Genomic DNA, 18,372 nt, shown 5'->3' with positions numbered 1-18,372 from the left:
ATGAACGAAGTAGACGGGCGACGAAACGAGGCACGAAAAGCCAATGCGCGTGGGACCCAGTTGGGGCCCTCTTATCTCGCTATGAATGACGTTAACGTCGACGCATCGCCGTTGAAAAATGGTCATGGTTGACGTGGTCGGTCCCGCGCGTCGGCTCCGTGAGAAGTGACATCACCCCTGACCGTCATAACGGGTGATTCGCCCCGACCAAGAACTGGACCAAAAGGCTTATCTCCTAGCAAGATAAGAACGGCTGCCGCGGCGTGTCTGCTGTGTAGTCTCTTCTTCCCTCCCAGTGGAACAGTGTGAGGGCACCGGCCATGTCGGACGCAAGGCAGGTCTTCGAGCACGGCGAGCACAACGTGAGGTTGCTGAGCCTGGAGCCGAAGGCGGCCACAGGGAGCTCGCCTTCGCCTCCCCCGAAGCCTCTTATTGTCGCCTCTCCAACCGAGGAAGGAGAGTACCCCACGCTTGTGTTCCTCCATGGTTACCTTCTCTACAACTCATTCTATTCTCAGCTCCTCCGCCATGTTGCTTCCCATGGGTTCATCATCGTCGCTCCTCAGGTGCGATGAATCCGTGTATGAGTAGGCTAATAGTAATTACTGGTTATGGCACAAGAGATTGTTTCTGTTTCTTTTACCCTTCGATAAGTAACATTGCAGGTGTGGAGATAGACAGCTGCTTCGTCTCCTGTAAAACATTAAATCGTCTATTATCTATGTCTATCGAATCTCTTAGACAATCAGTAGAAATCATAATGGGTTGTGGAAAGAAATAGCACAACTTAAATCTTAAATCATGCAATTAAGAATTAGAAGTTCTTCTATTGATTGATAGACAATTCAGATTAGTATTTGTATTGCTCCCATGCAGTTATATTCAGTGGCAGGGCCAGATTGCGGAGCTGAAATCCAATCTGCAGCAGCTGTAGTAGAGTGGCTGGCTGATGGATTGATTCATGTGCTCCCGGAACAAGTGAGATCAGATCTAAGCAAGCTGGCCATCGGAGGTCACAGTCGAGGAGGCAAAGTAGCATTTGCCCTTGCTCTTGGCCATGCTAAGACGACACTCGAGTTTTCAGCACTCATAGGAGTAGGCCCAGTCGATGGAATGGAGAAAGGGAAGCAGACTCGTCCTCCCATCCTTACTTACGTCCCCCATTCCTTCGACCTTAAGATGGCAGCTCTGGTGATCGGGTCAGGACTGGGAGAGCTGAAGAAGAGCCCTCTGTTTCCTGCTTGTGCTCCCAAAGGAGTGAACCACCAGGATTTCTTCGATGAATGCCGTCCTCCAGCCTACCATTTTGTGGCCAAAGAGTATGGTCACCAGGACATGTTGGATGACGAGACCAGCGGAGTGAGGGGGAAGGCTACTTACTGCCTGTGTAAGGAGGGGCCGTCGAGGAAACCGATGAGGGCATTTGTAGGTGGGGCGATGGTTGCATTCATGAAGTCTTATTTGGAGGGCGACACGCAGTTCCTGACGGCCATCGTGGATGACCCACAGATTTCACCGGTTGAGCTTTCGACTGCTACGTCTCTCGAGTTGGGCAACTAAGTAAGTGGATTACCGGAGGAGACAGACAGTATGAACCTTCAGTAAATTGGAAGTGGTCATCATTTCAGAGACATTATATTTGTGATTCCTTTATGTATTTTGAAGAATGTTGTCGATTATGAATATGACAATAATTTATAGCTATTAATCTTTAATCTTTCAAAAACTCGAGCGATTTTCTTTTTTAAAAAAAAATTATTTTGTTATCAAAATAGCATTCTTTATTTTTTTTTTCCTCTAATTCAAATAATACACAAACTATTCCTCATCAAAACCAATAGTATATTTTTCATCATTTTTTTAAATCAATTTAAATTAAAATAATATTTAATATTATAGTGTTTTTATTGAGGTATCAAAAATATTATAAAATTATCAAAATAAATATTAAAAATATTATAAAATTTACTTTTTTTTCTCAGAATATAAATATTTATTTTTTTCCCTCTAATTCAAATAATAAATAATTTTTAATTATTCATCATTTTTTTCAATTTTAAATTAAAATAATATTTTTATTTGACTTATTTACATAGTATTTTAATAACATTATCAAAAAATAATGTTGTATTATATTTTTTGGTTCTCATTATTCATCTATTATTATTATTGATAAGACATATTTTGAGTCCAAGACATGTCGCAGCCAATGTCACGTGTCAAGTCAGAATCCGTACAAAGGCACTGCTCGGCACGTCTCGTCCCAAGAATCCCGGGATGGCGTCACCCCCAAGACATGACAAATCATAATCCGTACCAAGGCACTGTTTGGCACGTCCACTACGTCAACCCGTGTACGATCGACCCTCAGACAGTAGTATAAAGATCTCTGGCCAGCGTCCGACCCAGGAGGAGGAAAAAATAATACTGCCCACAACTGACTTGCTCGTCAGAGGGGCCAAAGTCGGGAATCACCCGACGAATGCCTTTTTTGCAGGGAAGCGGTCACCCCCGAGCCATAAGCGCCTCAACCCAGAAATCGCCATCCAACGAACGAGGGCGAGCTGTCACTTATCCCGGAAACGGAGAGACGTAGCTCGATGCAGACGGCGCTCGAACCAAGAAACGCTGACCAACACCCCGTCGCGAAGGCCTGACCTACCTCGGCGTCCAGCTCAACCGACAAAGAACTCCCGACATCGACTCGTGGACCTAGCCGTACTGACTCACCAGCCACCACACGTGTGTTCACCAACAATTATGTCAAAATTTTAATTTTAAAATTGGTTTGATTGAAATTACAAGTCCATTTGTATCATTTATAATATTTTATAATATTTTTATTATGATGATTGAGAAACGGTTATAGAATATCATTGGATTGGTGATAAATATTTTGGATATTATTTGGCACATAAGAAAAAAAAAAGGAACACCTTTGGGAAGAAAAAATAAATAAATAAAAGGAGATTTTTTAAAAGGGAAAATCGCCCTAAAAACTTTAATCAAAATATACTATAATTATTGGGCATTATTTGCTACTCTCTCACTTAAACTACAATTGAATGGTGCATCAGCCATTGCCGACCGTCCTTTCTGCAACGTGTCCGCATCGAACGATGCGATGCCTGTCCCCCGTACGCGTCACTCTTTAATAGTCGCACTTAATGCGCTCGACCTCACCACACCCAACTCCCATCCTCCCAACTAAATGCCCGTCCGGCCCCACCACCCCCCTGCGCAGGCCGTCCCCCTTCCGCTCCTCTTTAAAGCTCTTCCCTGTTTTGTTCTCTTCATTCCTCGTGCATAGCCACACCTCCCACTTGCCCGCTCCCTTAGGTCAGAGTTGGTGTCGAGGATGACGGCCGGCGGGCGGAGGGTGACGGTGTGCGCAAAGACGACGGTGGTGTCGATGACACCGGTACGGCAGGGGAAGACGTACCCGCTGTCGGCGCTGGACCACGCGATGGGGCGGCACACGCTGCGCCTGGTCTTCTACTACCGCCCCGGGCCCACCATGGACAAGTTCAAGCTCAAAGAGTCGCTCTCGGAGGTGCTGTCGCAGTATCCGGCCGTGACGGGGCGGCTCGCGCGGGAGGAGGAGGAGGAGGGCGGCGGTCACGGCGGCTGGGTGGTCAAGTGCAACGACGCCGGGGTGCGACTGGCGGAGGCTCGGGCGAGTGTCACCCTCGACGAGTGGCTCCGGTCGGCCGACGACGAGGAGGAGATGGAGTTGGCGTACTGGGAGCCCATGGACGCCGATCCCTTCATTTGGTCCCCTTTCTACGTGCAGGTGCACCACCACTCTCTCACTCTCTCTTTCTCTCTCTCTCTCTCTCTCTCATAGTTATTATATGCCCACACAAACCCTAATGTAGCAGATACATATAGTCAGAAATATATGCTAAATATACTTTCTGTGGTGTACATATATACATACATGTGATCTGATGACGATGGCCTTATTTGTAGATCACGGAGTTCGAGGACAAGGCGATCGCCATCGGATTGAGCTGCCCCCACATGCATGCCGACCCCACGTGCGCCATCCTCCTCGTCCGCGCGTGGTCCGACGCCCACCGCCAGGCCTGCGTCGTCTACCCGCCCTTCCTCCACGCCCCGGCCTTCTTTCCCCGCCCCCAACCCAATCCCTCCTCTCCCCTCCTCTCCTTGAAGTCCTCCTCCACACCCGCCACTCACACGAAGGGGAGGATGTCCTCCGCTACCTTCGTCTTCTCCGACGCCGCCGTCAAGTCCTGCCTCGCCGACGCCGGCCTTCCGCTTGACTCCTCCCCGTTTGACGCCCTCGCCGCCCTCTTCTGGACCCGCATAGCCCGCGCCTCCACCCCGGAGCCGGACGCCCCTCTCGGCCTCGCCGACCTCACCCTCTGCATCGACTTCCGCAAGCACATGCACGCGCCCCTCCCCCACGGGTTTTATGGCAACGCCTTCCACTTCTACCGCGCCCGCGCCGATCTCGGCTCCGGACTCGAGCACGTGGCCGCGGAGCTGCGGCGCCACGCGGCGGCGATCCGTGAGGAGGATTTCTGGGAGGCGGTGGAGTGGGTTCACGAGCGGCGGCCGGGCCGCCGAGAGGCGGATCCGCCGTTCCAGATGTACGGACCGGAGCTGACGTGCATGCAGATGGACCACCAGCCGTTCGCGTACGGGGCGGCGTTCGAGAAGGACGGTGGCCGGCCGGCGCACGTGACGTGCAGGGTGCGCGGCGTGGAGGGGGCGGGGCTGGTGCTGGTGATGACGGCGGCGGAGGAGGGGGCGGCGAGGCAGGTGGTGGTGACGCTGCCGGAGGAGGTGGCAGACAGGATCTGTCAGGACGACGCCATCATGAAGTACGTGCCCGTTGTAATGTTCGCCGCCTCCGACATCTCACGAAGCTAAATGCTGCTGCAGCAGCAGCGCAATGTCATGGCGGCGAGATCGTCTGCGTCGTTGCGGGGACGCACAAATCGTGTTCTTCGTTGTGAACTGCATCGATTTAGAATAAATTGAAGTGCTTTATTCACATTGTGGATTATTATTATTATCACCGTTGGTTTGGGATTATTCTTAAAGCCTTCCGTGTAGATTTTGGTATTCGTATGCATAGAGTGAAGTGGTCTGCTTGCATTAAGCTTAGTTATACATAGCCCGACTTGAGTCTCAACTTATTGAACGGTATGTGCTGCAAAAAAGTTAATGTTATTAGGAAAGAATTCAGTTCATGCTCTAATGGAAACTCAAGACTAGCATACTTGCACTGATGACATGGAAGTCAATTTTGTTGTTTTTATTACATGTTTTTCATGTTCAATTGATTTTGTTTTATGGGCTTCGGAATTAAATTTAGTGGGCTATTCATGTGGCCCACTTATTATTATTTGGGATCGATTACATGAATCTTTTTTTTATTTTTATTAAATTATATATAAAGTAATTTCTTCCATAACATAGTGATAATATGTTTGTTTGAAAGGTGTTTACTAATTTAACTAGTAAAAACTTTGATAGATTATTGATAAGATCATAGTAAAGTTGGGTCCTACTCAATCAAGAAGCAGCTAATAAAAATCTTATGAGATTATAATAAATCTCACTTAGTCGTTTTTATCCTATAAATAAGAGTGATAAGGGTTTACTAGCCCGATCGACTAGGGATGAAGGTAAAAGGGATAACTCACTTTGGAAGCAACCTCAACAAAATCTATCTATAATTGTAATTATACGGTCGACTTCTAGAAGGGTTGAACACCTATAGCGTTCGAAGGATTGATCCCCCTTAAAAGGTCAACCTACATAGAATTCCTCTATGATTATATCAATTATTATAGATTTAAATTTCATCTTCTTCATTTATCATTTGTAAAAAATTTAAATAATATTATCTTAAACACAGAGTACTGATCCTATGCTGTGTGTTTGTGTTTGAGAGTACTATGCACACACTTGTGTTTGCAACCACTAAGAATGCCATGAAAAAAGAGAATTGATGAGCAAATCACATTTAAGTTATGATCCAAGGAAGCAAAAGGACAAAGGAGAAGCAAAACACCAAAACCAAATCCTGATTCTGAAGAGAGAGAGTTGTAATATGTCAAGCAATGCCCACTACAATGATATATTTGAGTCTGGAGGGACTGAGGACAATCAATTGAGCAATAATGCTTGGTGTGGGCTACAGGAAAGGCAGTAAAGGCAAGTCTGAGCCAGCTTTTGAGACCCATTCCCAAGCTTTTTAAGCCTGTTCTTCCCAGTGTGTCAAAGAAAACAAACTGTATGCTTTCATTATTTAGGTATTTGGGTACTCTGTGATAAGACATAAATAATAATCTACTAGGATGCACAGTGTCCCCATTGACCCAAAGAAAAAGAAAGAAAAGCAAAACACTGAATCAAAGAGAAGGATTCCATGTGCCTTGTGGGGGCAAAATTGCTCTGTTGCCTTGGCTTTCTGGGTCTCTGCCTCTAATTTGCCTACTGTTTTCTCGTCAGTCTTCAACAGCAATTGTAGCTCCACCCTCGGATTAGAAAAAGAAGACTGAACGCTTGAAAGCTCAGTTCCTAAATTTGCTCTGTGGTGTCTCTTTTCTGACATGAGAGAGAGAGAGACAGAGAGAGTGGAATTATGAGAAACTGTTCATTCCACAGATTGATTTCGAAATACTTGTGATTTTTTATCTTATTTTTTGTCCGATATGTGATCGAGGAGCACCGAATCAGATGTGTGCTCATTTAGACTGCAGAGCTGCAGGTAACTCAGAACCTCTCTTCATGAGGCTACTCATATTACAAACCCTGCAGTGGTGCCTTTTCTCTGGTACTGTGACCTACGGCCACCTGTGCCCACTCTACGAAGAATTCTAATAAAGCATGGGTGGGTTTTATTCTCTCCGGCTCTCTTCATATTCTGCCTCTCTTTTTCTTCTTCTCCAATGGAAGCTTTGGGTATTGAGATAAGAGGATAATGGAGACCAGATGCCACTATCTGGTCCCTCTTCATTTCGGCTGCCGGTGAAAGAAAACAAAACAACAACATCTTTTCCATGTTGTTCTCAGTAGCAACAATGTCCAATTCCACCTCCATCTCTGATGAAGCCAGTGTTTCCTCTGAGACAAGAGCTCATGGCCACTTCAGCTTGAGCTCTATGCTCACAACCGTATCTCCCCACCACCACCGACCGCAGCCGCCACCGAAGGCCAAAAAGAAGAGAAGCCAACCGGGGAATCCAGGTAGGACGCAGAAATCTCTTGTTGCTCCTTCCACCACCCGAGCTGTGTTCTTTTTCCTCAAGTTCTTCTTTGTTTTGTCGCTAAAGACCCAGAAGCTGAAGTTGTAGCCTTGTCACCGACGACACTAATGGCCACCAACAGGTTCATCTGTGAGATATGCAACAAGGGTTTCAAGAGGGAACAGAACCTGCAGCTCCACAGGAGGGGCCACAACCTGCCATGGAAGCTGAGGCAGAGAGGCAGCAAGGAAGTAGCAAGGAAGAGGGTGTACGTGTGCCCGGAGCCATCTTGTGTGCACCACCATCCTTCCAGGGCTCTTGGAGACCTGACGGGGATCAAGAAGCACTTCTCCCGAAAGCATGGAGAGAAGAAGTGGAAGTGTGACAAGTGCTCTAAAAGATATGCCGTGAACTCGGACTGGAAAGCCCATGTGAAAACCTGTGGAGCAAGAGAGTATAGATGTGATTGTGGCACCCTCTTCTCCAGGTTTGTGATCCTTCACTTCTGATGCCCCTTCTTCCTTGCTCATCTCTCTCTCTCTCTCTCTCTCTCTCTCTCTCTTATCCAGCCTTTTGTGGTGGAACCTCAAATGACATGAAAGGTTAGAGAATGGTGTAGGTTTTCGTGCCCGTTTCTTCACCTAGTAGTGTAAGATCAAAAGGCTAAACAAAGTCCTAATCACTCCATATTCCACTACTACTAGAACTATACTTGTTCTTAGTATAACAGGGGTGATAAATACTTTAGGGTTTTGGGGGTCTTGTATACTTGTTTTCCTTTCACTTTTGGTCAGAGATTGTACAGGAAAACAAGGATGTCCTGATCAATCTACAATATCTGACAGACCATAGCTACATCCAACAAACATCATCAATCTCACCTTACTATCATGTCTGTATCAATGCCTACTATCAAAGGAAATATGGGGATTCATAAAACAAAAGAACAAGCAATTTTTAGATTAGTACTCTTGTGAATATTTTCTTCTTTATCTTCTGTTTTTTTATGTGATGATGATATTCTTGGAAAAGGTGATTTTTTATTATTATTTTTCTCTATTTTTGGTATTGAAAATTAGTAGAAACTGTATCTCTATAGGTCCTTCTATCCATTTAGAATAGCAGCTAAATGGTTATTGTCCCATTTCTTGCGTGACTACAGGAAGGATACCTTCATCACCCACAGGGCCTTCTGTGATGCGTTGGCAGAAGAAAGCGCAAGACTCATGGCTGCCACCGCCACCACATTCCCTCCACTCCACCAACCTCTCTTCCACCCTTCCTCCTCCTGGAACCCACTCATCTGTCCTAACCCTGACTTGACCCTAAACCCTAGCTCTGACGGTGACTTGGGAGCTTTGCAAGTCAAGCCTGAGGATAAGCTCTCTTCCCTCCACCACATCCACCTTCGCACCACCACCTCACCTCACCTCTCAGCTACCGCACTCCTCCAAAGGGCCTCGATCATGGGCCCTATGAGCTTCACCAACACCGCCAGCAGCCTAGGTTACGATGGCGCAACGTCCGGCGGAGTCGTCAGCTCGGGAGTCGATGTCCAAGACCTGCCAATGTGGTAGAAGGGCGATCGCCCGACCGACCGCCGACACCGGGGATGATGACCTAAGGTTAATGCATGTGCTCCCATAGGTGCCATCGAACTCTATCATGCTTAATTCCTCGTACTGATCGATACAAGGAAGCTAAGGTTAATGCATGCTCGACTTGACTGTGTGATCAGATGAAAGACACTTTTCTGAGGTCATTCAGTCCGCAAGTAGAAGATGTTTCTGAAAGCTATCAAGTAGTAATCCTAATAAGTTCTTCTGCTGTCTGAAACATTGTTCTCCATGAACTCATCTTCTTAGCCTTTAATTTCTAGCAAATAAAACTTGAGGAGCAAAAAGCAGGAAGAACGATATAATTACAAACAACAAAGTAATCCTAAAACATGGTCAACATGGGGGCACGAAGCTAAGTGCTGCTGCCTCCAAATCAAGGCTAGCTTTCTAAGCTTTAGTCAGTGGGTTAAGGTAGCAGTGACCACCAGATTTGTCCCATCAGTAGGTTGAAGACAATTGCAACAGAGATAGGATGACAGAGTACAAGAAGGAAAAGAGGACAATAATGTCAGCGAATGAGGTAAAAGATGTACTCACGGATGCTCACCTTAGCCAACTGCGTCCTCCGGTCCTTTTGATCGCCCTTCTTTCTTGATTTCCGGGCTTTTCTTGGGATTGGAGGAGACCAACACAGCTTTTTGATGAAAGAACGCGCCCCCTACATGATTATAACTCATGTACATGATCATAAGCAGGGATGACTGCTTGTGCACTCATTACACATTAGAAACGAAGAAGACGTGAAAGTCAAGTGCATGGTTTATGCTAACAGCTAAAACTTGAACAGAGAAGCGAGACACCATTGCACATCACAAGCATGGCATCTTTCTTCCCTGTGATTAGGAGCGGGAGCTACATAAGCCAAAAGCAGCACTCAGAGCAGCCACTTCACAATGTTAGTGAGCTGTCACGAAGAAGCTCTTGACAAGACCTGGCCTTCAACCTCGCCACGGTCCCAGGATCCAAAAGAACATCCTAGTGTGACATCCTCTGATTAGTTTCGTCTACAAATCTACCCCGAAAGTAGGGCAGGACATGGTGGTTGATTTGAGGTGAATCTGACTCTTTTACTTTTACTGAAGGAAGACTAAAAAATTGGAGAAGAAGAAGGAGGTTTGGTTTTCTAACCTGCATGAGACATCTCTGACCAGCTTTCAAAAAGTTTCATGGGGAAGTGTGTACATGCATTTGAGTTGCAGGGTTAAGAAAACAATCCATGTCATTTTGCTTCCTGACAAAGACTCTTCTGCTCACCATTTTCTTTGCTTTCTTTACCCCTTTTCTTTTTTCTCTCTCTCTCTCTCTCTCTCTCTCAGAGTCTTGGGCTTCGAACTCTGGAATCTCTCCACCTTCCATGCCCTAATTATTAGCTGCTTTGGTGTTCTCCTCATACTTTGGATCAGCCCCATCTCCAGGCTCATTTAGGTCTCTCTCTCTCTCTCTCTGCTCCTCCTTTTCCATCAAAAGCTAGTGCTAGGACGATGAATGACCCACAAGAACTTCTGGTTGACAAGGTAGTGTTATCAAAGAACTGAATAATTCCAACACACAAGTCCCGAGGAAGAAGAAGAAAACCAAAGAGGTATTATTCTGCATTTCCAATGTTCTTTGTGAACCTAAACCTAACAATTAAATTAGGCAATTCCTACTTGGAAACCAAGTGGAAAAGAGGGAATTATTTGTGTTTTCCATAGTTAGGTCGTCGCTGATATATTAGCACGATTTGGTATGTCCCCATGCATAAGTTTATCAGCACGATCTCTGAGCTAGGGCATAGGGGCTTGGAGTCGAATTGAAGGGCCATGACCTAGGTTCCCGTCGATGGAGGTTGAAGGTGATTTATCTCGTCGTTTGTCATGTGTTTGCACATAGCTCAGAGTCAAGAGGGGGATTCCCAACTCAACTTCTCCTATGCTTAAGTTAACAGGGGTTGAAGATGGGAGAATTGGAGTATGTGTATGAGGATCGACCTAGTGCTATTCTTAAGGATGGCATTTATATATGTTTCCTACATGCGATCGTACGTAGCAGCTTTAATAATCCTCGGTCATTATCGTACGTGGGTGTTTAATGCTCACTGACGCTGCAGGTGATCAACCTGTGCGTTGGGTGTAGGCATCATATGATCTAGTCGATTCAGTCCGTTCGATGTTGTTTTCTGCCTCTGGTGTGACTCGATACATAAACGCATCGTCTCGTGCAACCTCGAGCAGAGTGGGTGCAAGGGATGGCGTCATGCGATTGGCTAGCCTCGGGCTCACGGTGCTGAGTTGCCTAAGTGCGACATGTCGGCTTAGGGATGCCACGTCGAGTTTGCTGTGACAGCTATGTGTCACGTGGGCTCATGGTGATGAGTTGGCTAATTTGCATGGCAATCTAAAATCATTCAAAGGCTTACCAACCTCTCAGTAATGATTAAGAGACTGTACACTAATGGCAGCGGTCCAATTCATAATGGCTTCCACATTCTCCCGTGAAGGGCGAGGATGAAAAGGATAGCGTGGGTGCCAACAGAAGAATTCAGCAGCAAAGTCCCACCGCTGGAACTGCAGAATGCGAGTCACGTACTTTGCCGGAAGAAAGACGCATGCAATTTATTTTTCACCGCACTCCACCAGAAAGAAAGGAGATCGAAGGAGAACACATAACTCCCAACCTGCTCTTGTTCCATCGCTGCTCCGCCCTCAGATCGGACGGTCGATCGCGCACCGATCCTTCCATCCCGTGGTCGATCGGCAACCTCCGAAGCGCACCTTCATCCCAAGGATCTTCTCACCGCTACCATCATCACCGATATCTTATCCGCGTCGCCTCATGGTCTACAAAAGAGGAGTCAGGGAGGGGGCAGATCGAAACGAGCGTTTCCTGTTCGACAAAATGCCAATCGAGCGTTTCATGCTCAAAACAGGTACATGCGGAAGCATTCCAAGGCAATCAAACGACGGACATCATAGACTGGTAGCCGCTAAGAGTTTCCGCAAACATATGATAGATAGTAATTATGATAAGACTCGGTTGACATCAGACGACGCCTCACGCCTCGATCGACGCGACAGCACTCGGTCAAACGGACCAGAACGCCGGCCGAGACGCATTAACGCCTACCCAGGCTCGGTTCCTCACACCACGCCAACATTGTTGTCAGACGCTACCAGCCTGCCCCCTGCAAGCGGGCACATTAGAAAAACAATAAGCTTCCCTATAAATACCCTCGCATTCTGAACAGGAAGGGGAGGAGACACAAAAAATACTTCTTCATCCAAAACCCCCTCCACACTCTCTAACTTGATCGTCGGAGGGGTCGGGCCGAGCACCCTGGCCCGACCTTTGTGCATGTGCGAAGCCGAAGGTCCCCGCCGGACGCGCAGGCGAGGAGTTCCTGCCCGGTGGAGACGGCTACCCCATCCTGATCGGACGCCGCACCCAACCCCCTCAACGGGCCCGAGGGACGCCCCAGGGAGATCCCCGTCGTCCGGACCCGAACCGAGCTGCGTCGGGCCCGAGGCCTTGGCTCAAAGTTGCTTCCCACAACATTTTGGCGCTAGAAGGAGGGCCCGAAATGTCGGGTGATCACCCAAGCGGCTCGGATGAGCCCACCGCTGAGAGGTCACACCCGACCGAAGCCCTTGGGGAACATCCCCCGCACAGAGATCATCGTGACGAACACCCCGCCACGACCTCAGAAAGATATCGGCAAATATTCAACGACCCGGGCTTGTCGCCGCCCGACGGCGCCCTAGCCGACTCAACGCCCGTGTCATCCGAGGCCTTTCAGGACCTCGCCCGTCAAGTCCGAGCTCTGATGGGTATGGTGCAAACCATTATCTCGCTCGTTTTTCAACCGGCGCACCCACCTGAGATCGAACTACTGCGACAACGCAAGGCGCCCGTTCGGGCCCACGTGACATTTCCCGAGCCCCCCACTTCGCCTCGGGTCCGACCGGCCCCACTCGGGGATCCAGTGATGACAAACCCGAGCGGTCGCCCGGAACCCGAGACACTCTCTTTGGACTCCCTACGGGCCCAGTTGCGCTTCGTCAGCTAGCAACTCAACGAGGTGCAGAAAGAGGTTCGCATGTCTAAGGAAGAGCTCGGGAAGGACGCACACCAAGGGTCTCCCTTCACGCCTGAGATACGGGATCTAACAGTCCCCCCGGACTTCCAGCTCCCCTCTCTGGACGCTTACAATGGCTCCACCGACCCGGCGGACCACTAGCCGCTTTTCACGCCCAAATGGCGCTATACGGAACCTCTGATGCCCTGATGTGCAGAGCATTTCCTACCACTCTGAGAGGGTAGACCCACTCGTGGTATGACAGCTTGAAGGCCGGAATGATTGCTTCCTTCGACCAGCTCGCTAAAGACTTCGAGCTCCACTTCGTAGCCTACGCACGGCCAAAGCCCTCCGCGACACTGCTCCTCAGACTCAAACAAAGGGAGGATGAGCTCCTCTCACATTTTGTGGATCGCTTTGCCACGCAAATCCGGGGCTTGCCGGACACTCACCCTTCTCTGTTGGTGCAGGCGTTTATAATAGGCCTACGATCTTCCAGATTCCTCTGGTCCCTCACGGAGTGACCTCCCACCACGGTGCCAGAGATGCTCCAGCGGGCTAGCCAGTACATCACGGCGGAGGCCTGGGCGGCCGTGAGGAAAAGGGACAACTTTTGGCAACGGGCTCTATAGAAGGGGTCAAGCACCCGCGACGGCTATTCAATGTAGTCCCCGTGAAAAGAAATTTAAGCCCTACCTCAGTCTCTTCCGAAGCGAAGGTTCAGTGTCTACCTAACTACCTCCCGGCTTGTGGTTAGCCCTGACCTAAAATCCTTGTGAATATACACGGCTCGGCCGAAGACTACCGAGACGACCTCAGCGCGGCCTGCCCGCCTGAGTCGTGTCCTTCGGCCTTTGCCATATCCCTCGGTCGTAGACTGCCGAGCCTTCCTCAGCGCGGCCTGCCCGCCTGAGTCATGTCCCTCGGCCATAGACTGCCCGAGTTCACCTCAGCGCGGCCTGCCCGCCTGAGTCGTGTACCTCGGCCCGAGCCCCGTCCCTCGGCCACAAACTGCCCGAGTCGACCTCAGCGTGGCTTGCCCGCCTGAAGTCATGTCCTTCGGCCTTTGCCATGTCCCTCGGTCGTAGACTGCCGAGCCCCCCTCAGGGCGGCCTACTGCCCGAGATCATGCCTGCGCGACCTGCTCGCCTGTGTCGTGCTCCTCGGCCGCATGATGCCCGAGACCACACCTGCGCGGCCTGCTCGCCTATGTCGTGCTCCTCGGTTGCATGATGCCCGAGACCACACCTGCGCGGCCTACGTCGTGCTCCTCGGCCGCATGATACCCGAGACCACACCTGCGCGACCAGCCCGCCTGCATCGTGCTCCTCGGCTCCATGCCCCGAGACACACCTACGCAGCCAGCTCGTCTGCGTCGTGCTCCTCGGTTCCATGCTCCCCGAGACACACTTGCGCGGCCAGCCCGCCTGCGTCGTGCTCCTCGGCTCCATGCCCCGAGACACACCTGCGCGGCCAGCCCGCCTGCATCGTGCTCCTCGGCTCCATGCTTCTCGAGACACACCTGCGCGACTAGCCCGCCTACGTCGTGCTCCTCGGCCCCATGCTCCCGGACACCGCGGTTGCGCGGCTAGCCCGCCTGAAAGCTAAAGCCATGCCTCGGACTCCCGTCACAACGATCGACGCATAGCTTCTTTCCGGGGGGGAATATGATGAGGATAGTAATTATGATAAGACTCGACTGATGTCAGACGACGCCTCACACCTCGATCGACGCGATAGCACCCGGTCAAACAGACCAGAACGCCGGCCGAGGCGCATTAACGCCTACCCAGGCTCGGTTCCTCACACCACGCCAACGTTGTTGTCATACGCTACCAGCCTGCCCCCTGCAAGCGGGCACATTAGGAAACAGTAAGCTTCCCTATAAATACCCTCACATTCTGAACAGGAATGGGAGGAGACACAAAAAACACTTCTTCATCCAAAACTCCCTCCACACTCTCTAACTTGATTGTTGGAGGGGTTGGGCTGAGCACCCCGGCCCGACCTTTGTGCAGGTGCGAAGCCGAAGGTTCTCGTCGGACGCGCAGGCGAGGAGTTCTTGCCCGGTGGAGACAGCTACCCCATCCCGATCGGACGCAGCACCCGACCCCCTCAGCGGGCCCGAGGGACGCCCCAGGGAGATCCCCGTCGTCCGGACTCGAATCGAGCCACGTCGGCCCCGAGGCCACGGCTCAAAGTTGTTTCCCACGACACTTGCCAACAGCTCGACAACGAGGACGCTCAAATGAAGTCCAAATGGAACGGACCAGAGTCAAGCACGAGCCCGAACTCGAATTCTCGGCAAATAAAATGTTTTACTTGCGTTTGGTTCAACGCAGTTGCTAACGTGGAGCTGCCCGTCAAGCTTTGGTTTGTTGGTTTCATTGTGATGGTTGTTTGTTATATTAGATGTTGATTGTTAGTTTTGTTGCTATGGTTGTTTGTTATGTTAGATTTTGATTGTTAGATATGTTGAGAGTTTCGATGAGATACTTTAACAATATGGTTGAATTATGCATTTGTGATTTAATACATATTTCATATATGAATTGATGCTTGATTTTTTTCAAGTATATATATATATATATATATATATATATATATATATATATATATATATATATATATATATATATATATATATATATATATATATACACACACATTCTAAATGCTCAAATGTTGATGCTACCTTAAGTAGCATTAGCATCTCAGCATTTATGGAATGTTAAAATAATTTTTTAATTTCTAAAATTATAATATTATCAATGAAAAATAATATGATTTATCTTATAAGATGAATGTTTATTTACATTTAAATATTATATTATATTATATATATATATAATTATATATTTGCACTGTATGAATTTCTTATAAGATTACATAAATTTATTTATTTATTTTACTTATTAATTTCATAAAAAAATTTAACTTTTAATAACTATTAAATATAAAAAAGAATAAATTTGTAATATAATATTCATTGGAAATTTGAGATATATTTTTAATAAATAATCAATGCACATTTAAAATATAAAGTTTTTATCTATTATTTATCAAATACTCAAAACATTCCATAACTACATATTCACTAAAATATCTTTGCCTAAATATATATATTAAAAATATAAATATATTTCCAAACATAACCTTAATGAGATGTTATGCAAAATCGTGTCGAGATGTACGAGACAAACATGCCTAAACTAATTATGAGGTTCAACAAAATAAAATATTATATACTTAAATTGTTTATGAGAGTCAGAATACACATAAGAGGCTAAGACCCTTTTGTTCGGATCTTATGTTGAAGAAGAATAGTAGTTACTCTTTTCGATGACGATTATGTTGAATCGTTGGTCATTACTCGGTCATAAAGATATTTATCAAATTGTTCAACATCATGATTGTTACACATGAGAGTTGTGTGATCAAGAATGATATCGAGTCGATACTAATTTGAATATAATCCTCGATGATTAAGTCATACGACTTAATTATCTATTTATAAAAAAAATTATTATTATTCAATACTGAATGGAGATATTTTGGTAATTTACCCTCCAACTATTGTACACAACCACGACAGCATCAGGACACCGACCAAGTACAATATCGTTTCGCGAAGATTGGGACGGTGTCGATCGAGTATCGTGCTATCTTGTAAAAGTTAGGATGACACTGAGTGCGACATTGCCGTCTGACGTCATGGCATGAAGAACACCCCACATAGGCTCCAGGAGTAAGCTAATCGCCAGATATGATAGGTACGATTGGTCCCCTAACAAAAGGATAAAAATCCGTCACGGGGCTGGCAACCAGGGATCAGTTCTAAGCTCATTTTCCATCTAGTGCTAACAAAATCTTCAGAGGGGTTGAAGTCGGGAGCCCTCTTTTCAATCCCAACTTGAGTGCAGGGATCGGTGATAGAGTGGGAGGCGACTAGCCAAGGGGAGTTCCCAGACCTTGAAGCCAAAGTTTGAGCCTGACCCCAATGGATGACGATCCCTACTGCCCGAGCGCCAACGTGGACGATCCCTAGCACCCGAGACTGAATCAAACCATACATACTCCCTCTGCGTAAAGGAACACTATCAAATGCAATAAAGTATATTCAAGAAGTGATGGGAACTCGAGATCTCCTTCCCATGAATCGCTGCGCATCCTCCGCACAATTTATCTGGTTTTAGCATTATAGAACGACTTTGTGGCCATCGCCACTTTATCTCAAAGTCTTGACTGTTGGGTCTAAAACACTTGTAATCTTTGACTAATAACATCACAACAACCATATAATATATAAATATCATGTAATCTTCTTGAGGCAGTTTTTGCTTTTGAACCTAATAAATGAGAAATAGGGAGTGATTTAAGTATGCAAGGGAAAATGTCGAAGCTTGGCAATGACCAATCTCCATTAATATCACTCGACTCAAATGCTCTTTGGCTGTTTATGAAATTATATGCACACACCACATAGACTTGCGAGAAGTATGTGATGATTGCATACAAGTTTTTTTTTTTCTTTTCCTAATTTATTTGTTAGTAAATAAAATGGTGTTTGTAACACCTTGAAAAGTCATGTATCATCAAATCATACAAATGAACCCTTTTTTGTGTGCATGGGCATGGAACATATGATAGGAGTTATTTCATTTATAGTAGGACAAGAAAAAGAATAATTCAATGAGAAAATCCTATTAGATTTGTATTTTTTTTATGCCATTATAGAATATCTTGATCAAATCGGATAACGTGAACAATAGCCTAATCAAGAAAATTAGTCTCTCCATGTAACATTGATGAATGGAGTAGTGAGTAATAGAGACCAAAAGAGAGATCTCTAATATATAATTTATATTTAAATCTTAATATTAATATCAAGATATATTAAAGTTTTAACTATATTTTGATTAGTTATCGGTCGAAAAGAATTTTACGTATGTTAGAATTATATACGAGATGACGTTGATAAAAGGACCTCTCGTTTAGATATAAACTCAGATGGATTAAATATAGATCGAGAGATCTAGTTTTCTTCTTACATATCGATCAGTGTATTATTCGATCAAATTAAGATATTTCATCGTAACACCGAAAGATTCGTAAGTCTAAACTCGATCTATCATTATTTTATATTTACATGTCTTATGTAGTTATATGGAAGAGCTTGACTCAAACAATCAAATAAAAGTATTAACATAAAAAAAAAAGTTGAAAAAGAAGAATCACTGAGAAAAAGAAATAAAAAAATATTTTCTTTCCCCTACTCACTCCTAACATGTCTTAGCCACGAGGAATCGGACGAAGTCAACGCGGAGCAGGTATGCATGATTACATCCATTTGCTCGACAACTCTCTCTCTCTCTCTCTCTCTTCCAACATGTCGCTTCTCGTTCTTAATTGTCCTTTGATTGATTCCATCAAATACTGGACGTGAAACTTCTTCCTATCCTAAGATCTCATC

At 46.5% G+C, this 18,372-nt stretch overlaps 3 protein-coding genes across 3 annotated transcripts; all 3 read left to right on the top strand.

Annotated features, from left to right (window-relative positions):
• Positions 1–259: 259 nt before the first annotated feature.
• Positions 260–1,715, top strand: LOC135637986 (chlorophyllase-2-like). Its single transcript, XM_065150897.1, has 2 exons — positions 260–566; positions 877–1,715. The coding sequence occupies exons 1-2, from the start codon at positions 321–323 to the stop codon at positions 1,558–1,560; spliced, it is 930 nt and encodes a 309-aa protein (XP_065006969.1). The 5' UTR covers positions 260–320; the 3' UTR covers positions 1,561–1,715.
• Positions 1,716–3,283: 1,568 nt separating this feature from the next.
• On the top strand, positions 3,284–5,023 carry LOC103978830 (protein ECERIFERUM 26-like). Its single transcript, XM_009394776.3, has 2 exons — positions 3,284–3,793; positions 3,973–5,023. The coding sequence occupies exons 1-2, from the start codon at positions 3,359–3,361 to the stop codon at positions 4,897–4,899; spliced, it is 1,362 nt and encodes a 453-aa protein (XP_009393051.2). The 5' UTR covers positions 3,284–3,358; the 3' UTR covers positions 4,900–5,023.
• A 1,880-nt stretch (positions 5,024–6,903) lies between these two features.
• LOC135631719 (protein indeterminate-domain 7-like) lies at positions 6,904–9,062 on the top strand. Its single transcript, XM_065139513.1, has 3 exons — positions 6,904–7,227; positions 7,314–7,713; positions 8,389–9,062. Exons 1-3 carry the CDS (start codon positions 7,041–7,043, stop codon positions 8,801–8,803), a joined length of 1,002 nt encoding a protein of 333 aa, XP_064995585.1. The 5' UTR covers positions 6,904–7,040; the 3' UTR covers positions 8,804–9,062.
• Positions 9,063–18,372: the final 9,310 nt, after the last annotated feature.

The sequence above is a fragment of the Musa acuminata genome, chromosome BXJ1-3 (genome assembly GCF_036884655.1).
Source record: "Musa acuminata AAA Group cultivar baxijiao chromosome BXJ1-3, Cavendish_Baxijiao_AAA, whole genome shotgun sequence".
Lineage (NCBI taxonomy): Eukaryota > Viridiplantae > Streptophyta > Magnoliopsida > Zingiberales > Musaceae > Musa > Musa acuminata.
The sequence above is the reverse complement of the archived record's forward strand: the minus strand, read 5'-3'. Positions and strand labels throughout refer to the sequence as shown.

What these genes read in the sequence shown, in the direction of transcription:
- LOC135637986 (XM_065150897.1), top strand. Translation starts at nt 321, where the DNA reads ATGTCGGACGCAAGGCAGGTCTTCGAGCACGGCGAGCACAACGTGAGG. An exon ending in TCATCATCGTCGCTCCTCAG is followed by an intron (nt 567 to 876) that starts GTGCGATGAATC and finishes GCTCCCATGCAG; the next exon opens with TTATATTCAGTGGCAGGGCC.
- LOC103978830 (XM_009394776.3), top strand. Translation starts at nt 3,359, where the DNA reads ATGACGGCCGGCGGGCGGAGGGTGACGGTGTGCGCAAAGACGACGGTG. An exon ending in GGTCCCCTTTCTACGTGCAG is followed by an intron (nt 3,794 to 3,972) that starts GTGCACCACCAC and finishes CCTTATTTGTAG; the next exon opens with ATCACGGAGTTCGAGGACAA.
- LOC135631719 (XM_065139513.1), top strand. Translation starts at nt 7,041, where the DNA reads ATGTTGTTCTCAGTAGCAACAATGTCCAATTCCACCTCCATCTCTGAT. An exon ending in AAGCCAACCGGGGAATCCAG is followed by an intron (nt 7,228 to 7,313) that starts GTAGGACGCAGA and finishes TTGTCGCTAAAG; the next exon opens with ACCCAGAAGCTGAAGTTGTA. An exon ending in TGTGGCACCCTCTTCTCCAG is followed by an intron (nt 7,714 to 8,388) that starts GTTTGTGATCCT and finishes GCGTGACTACAG; the next exon opens with GAAGGATACCTTCATCACCC.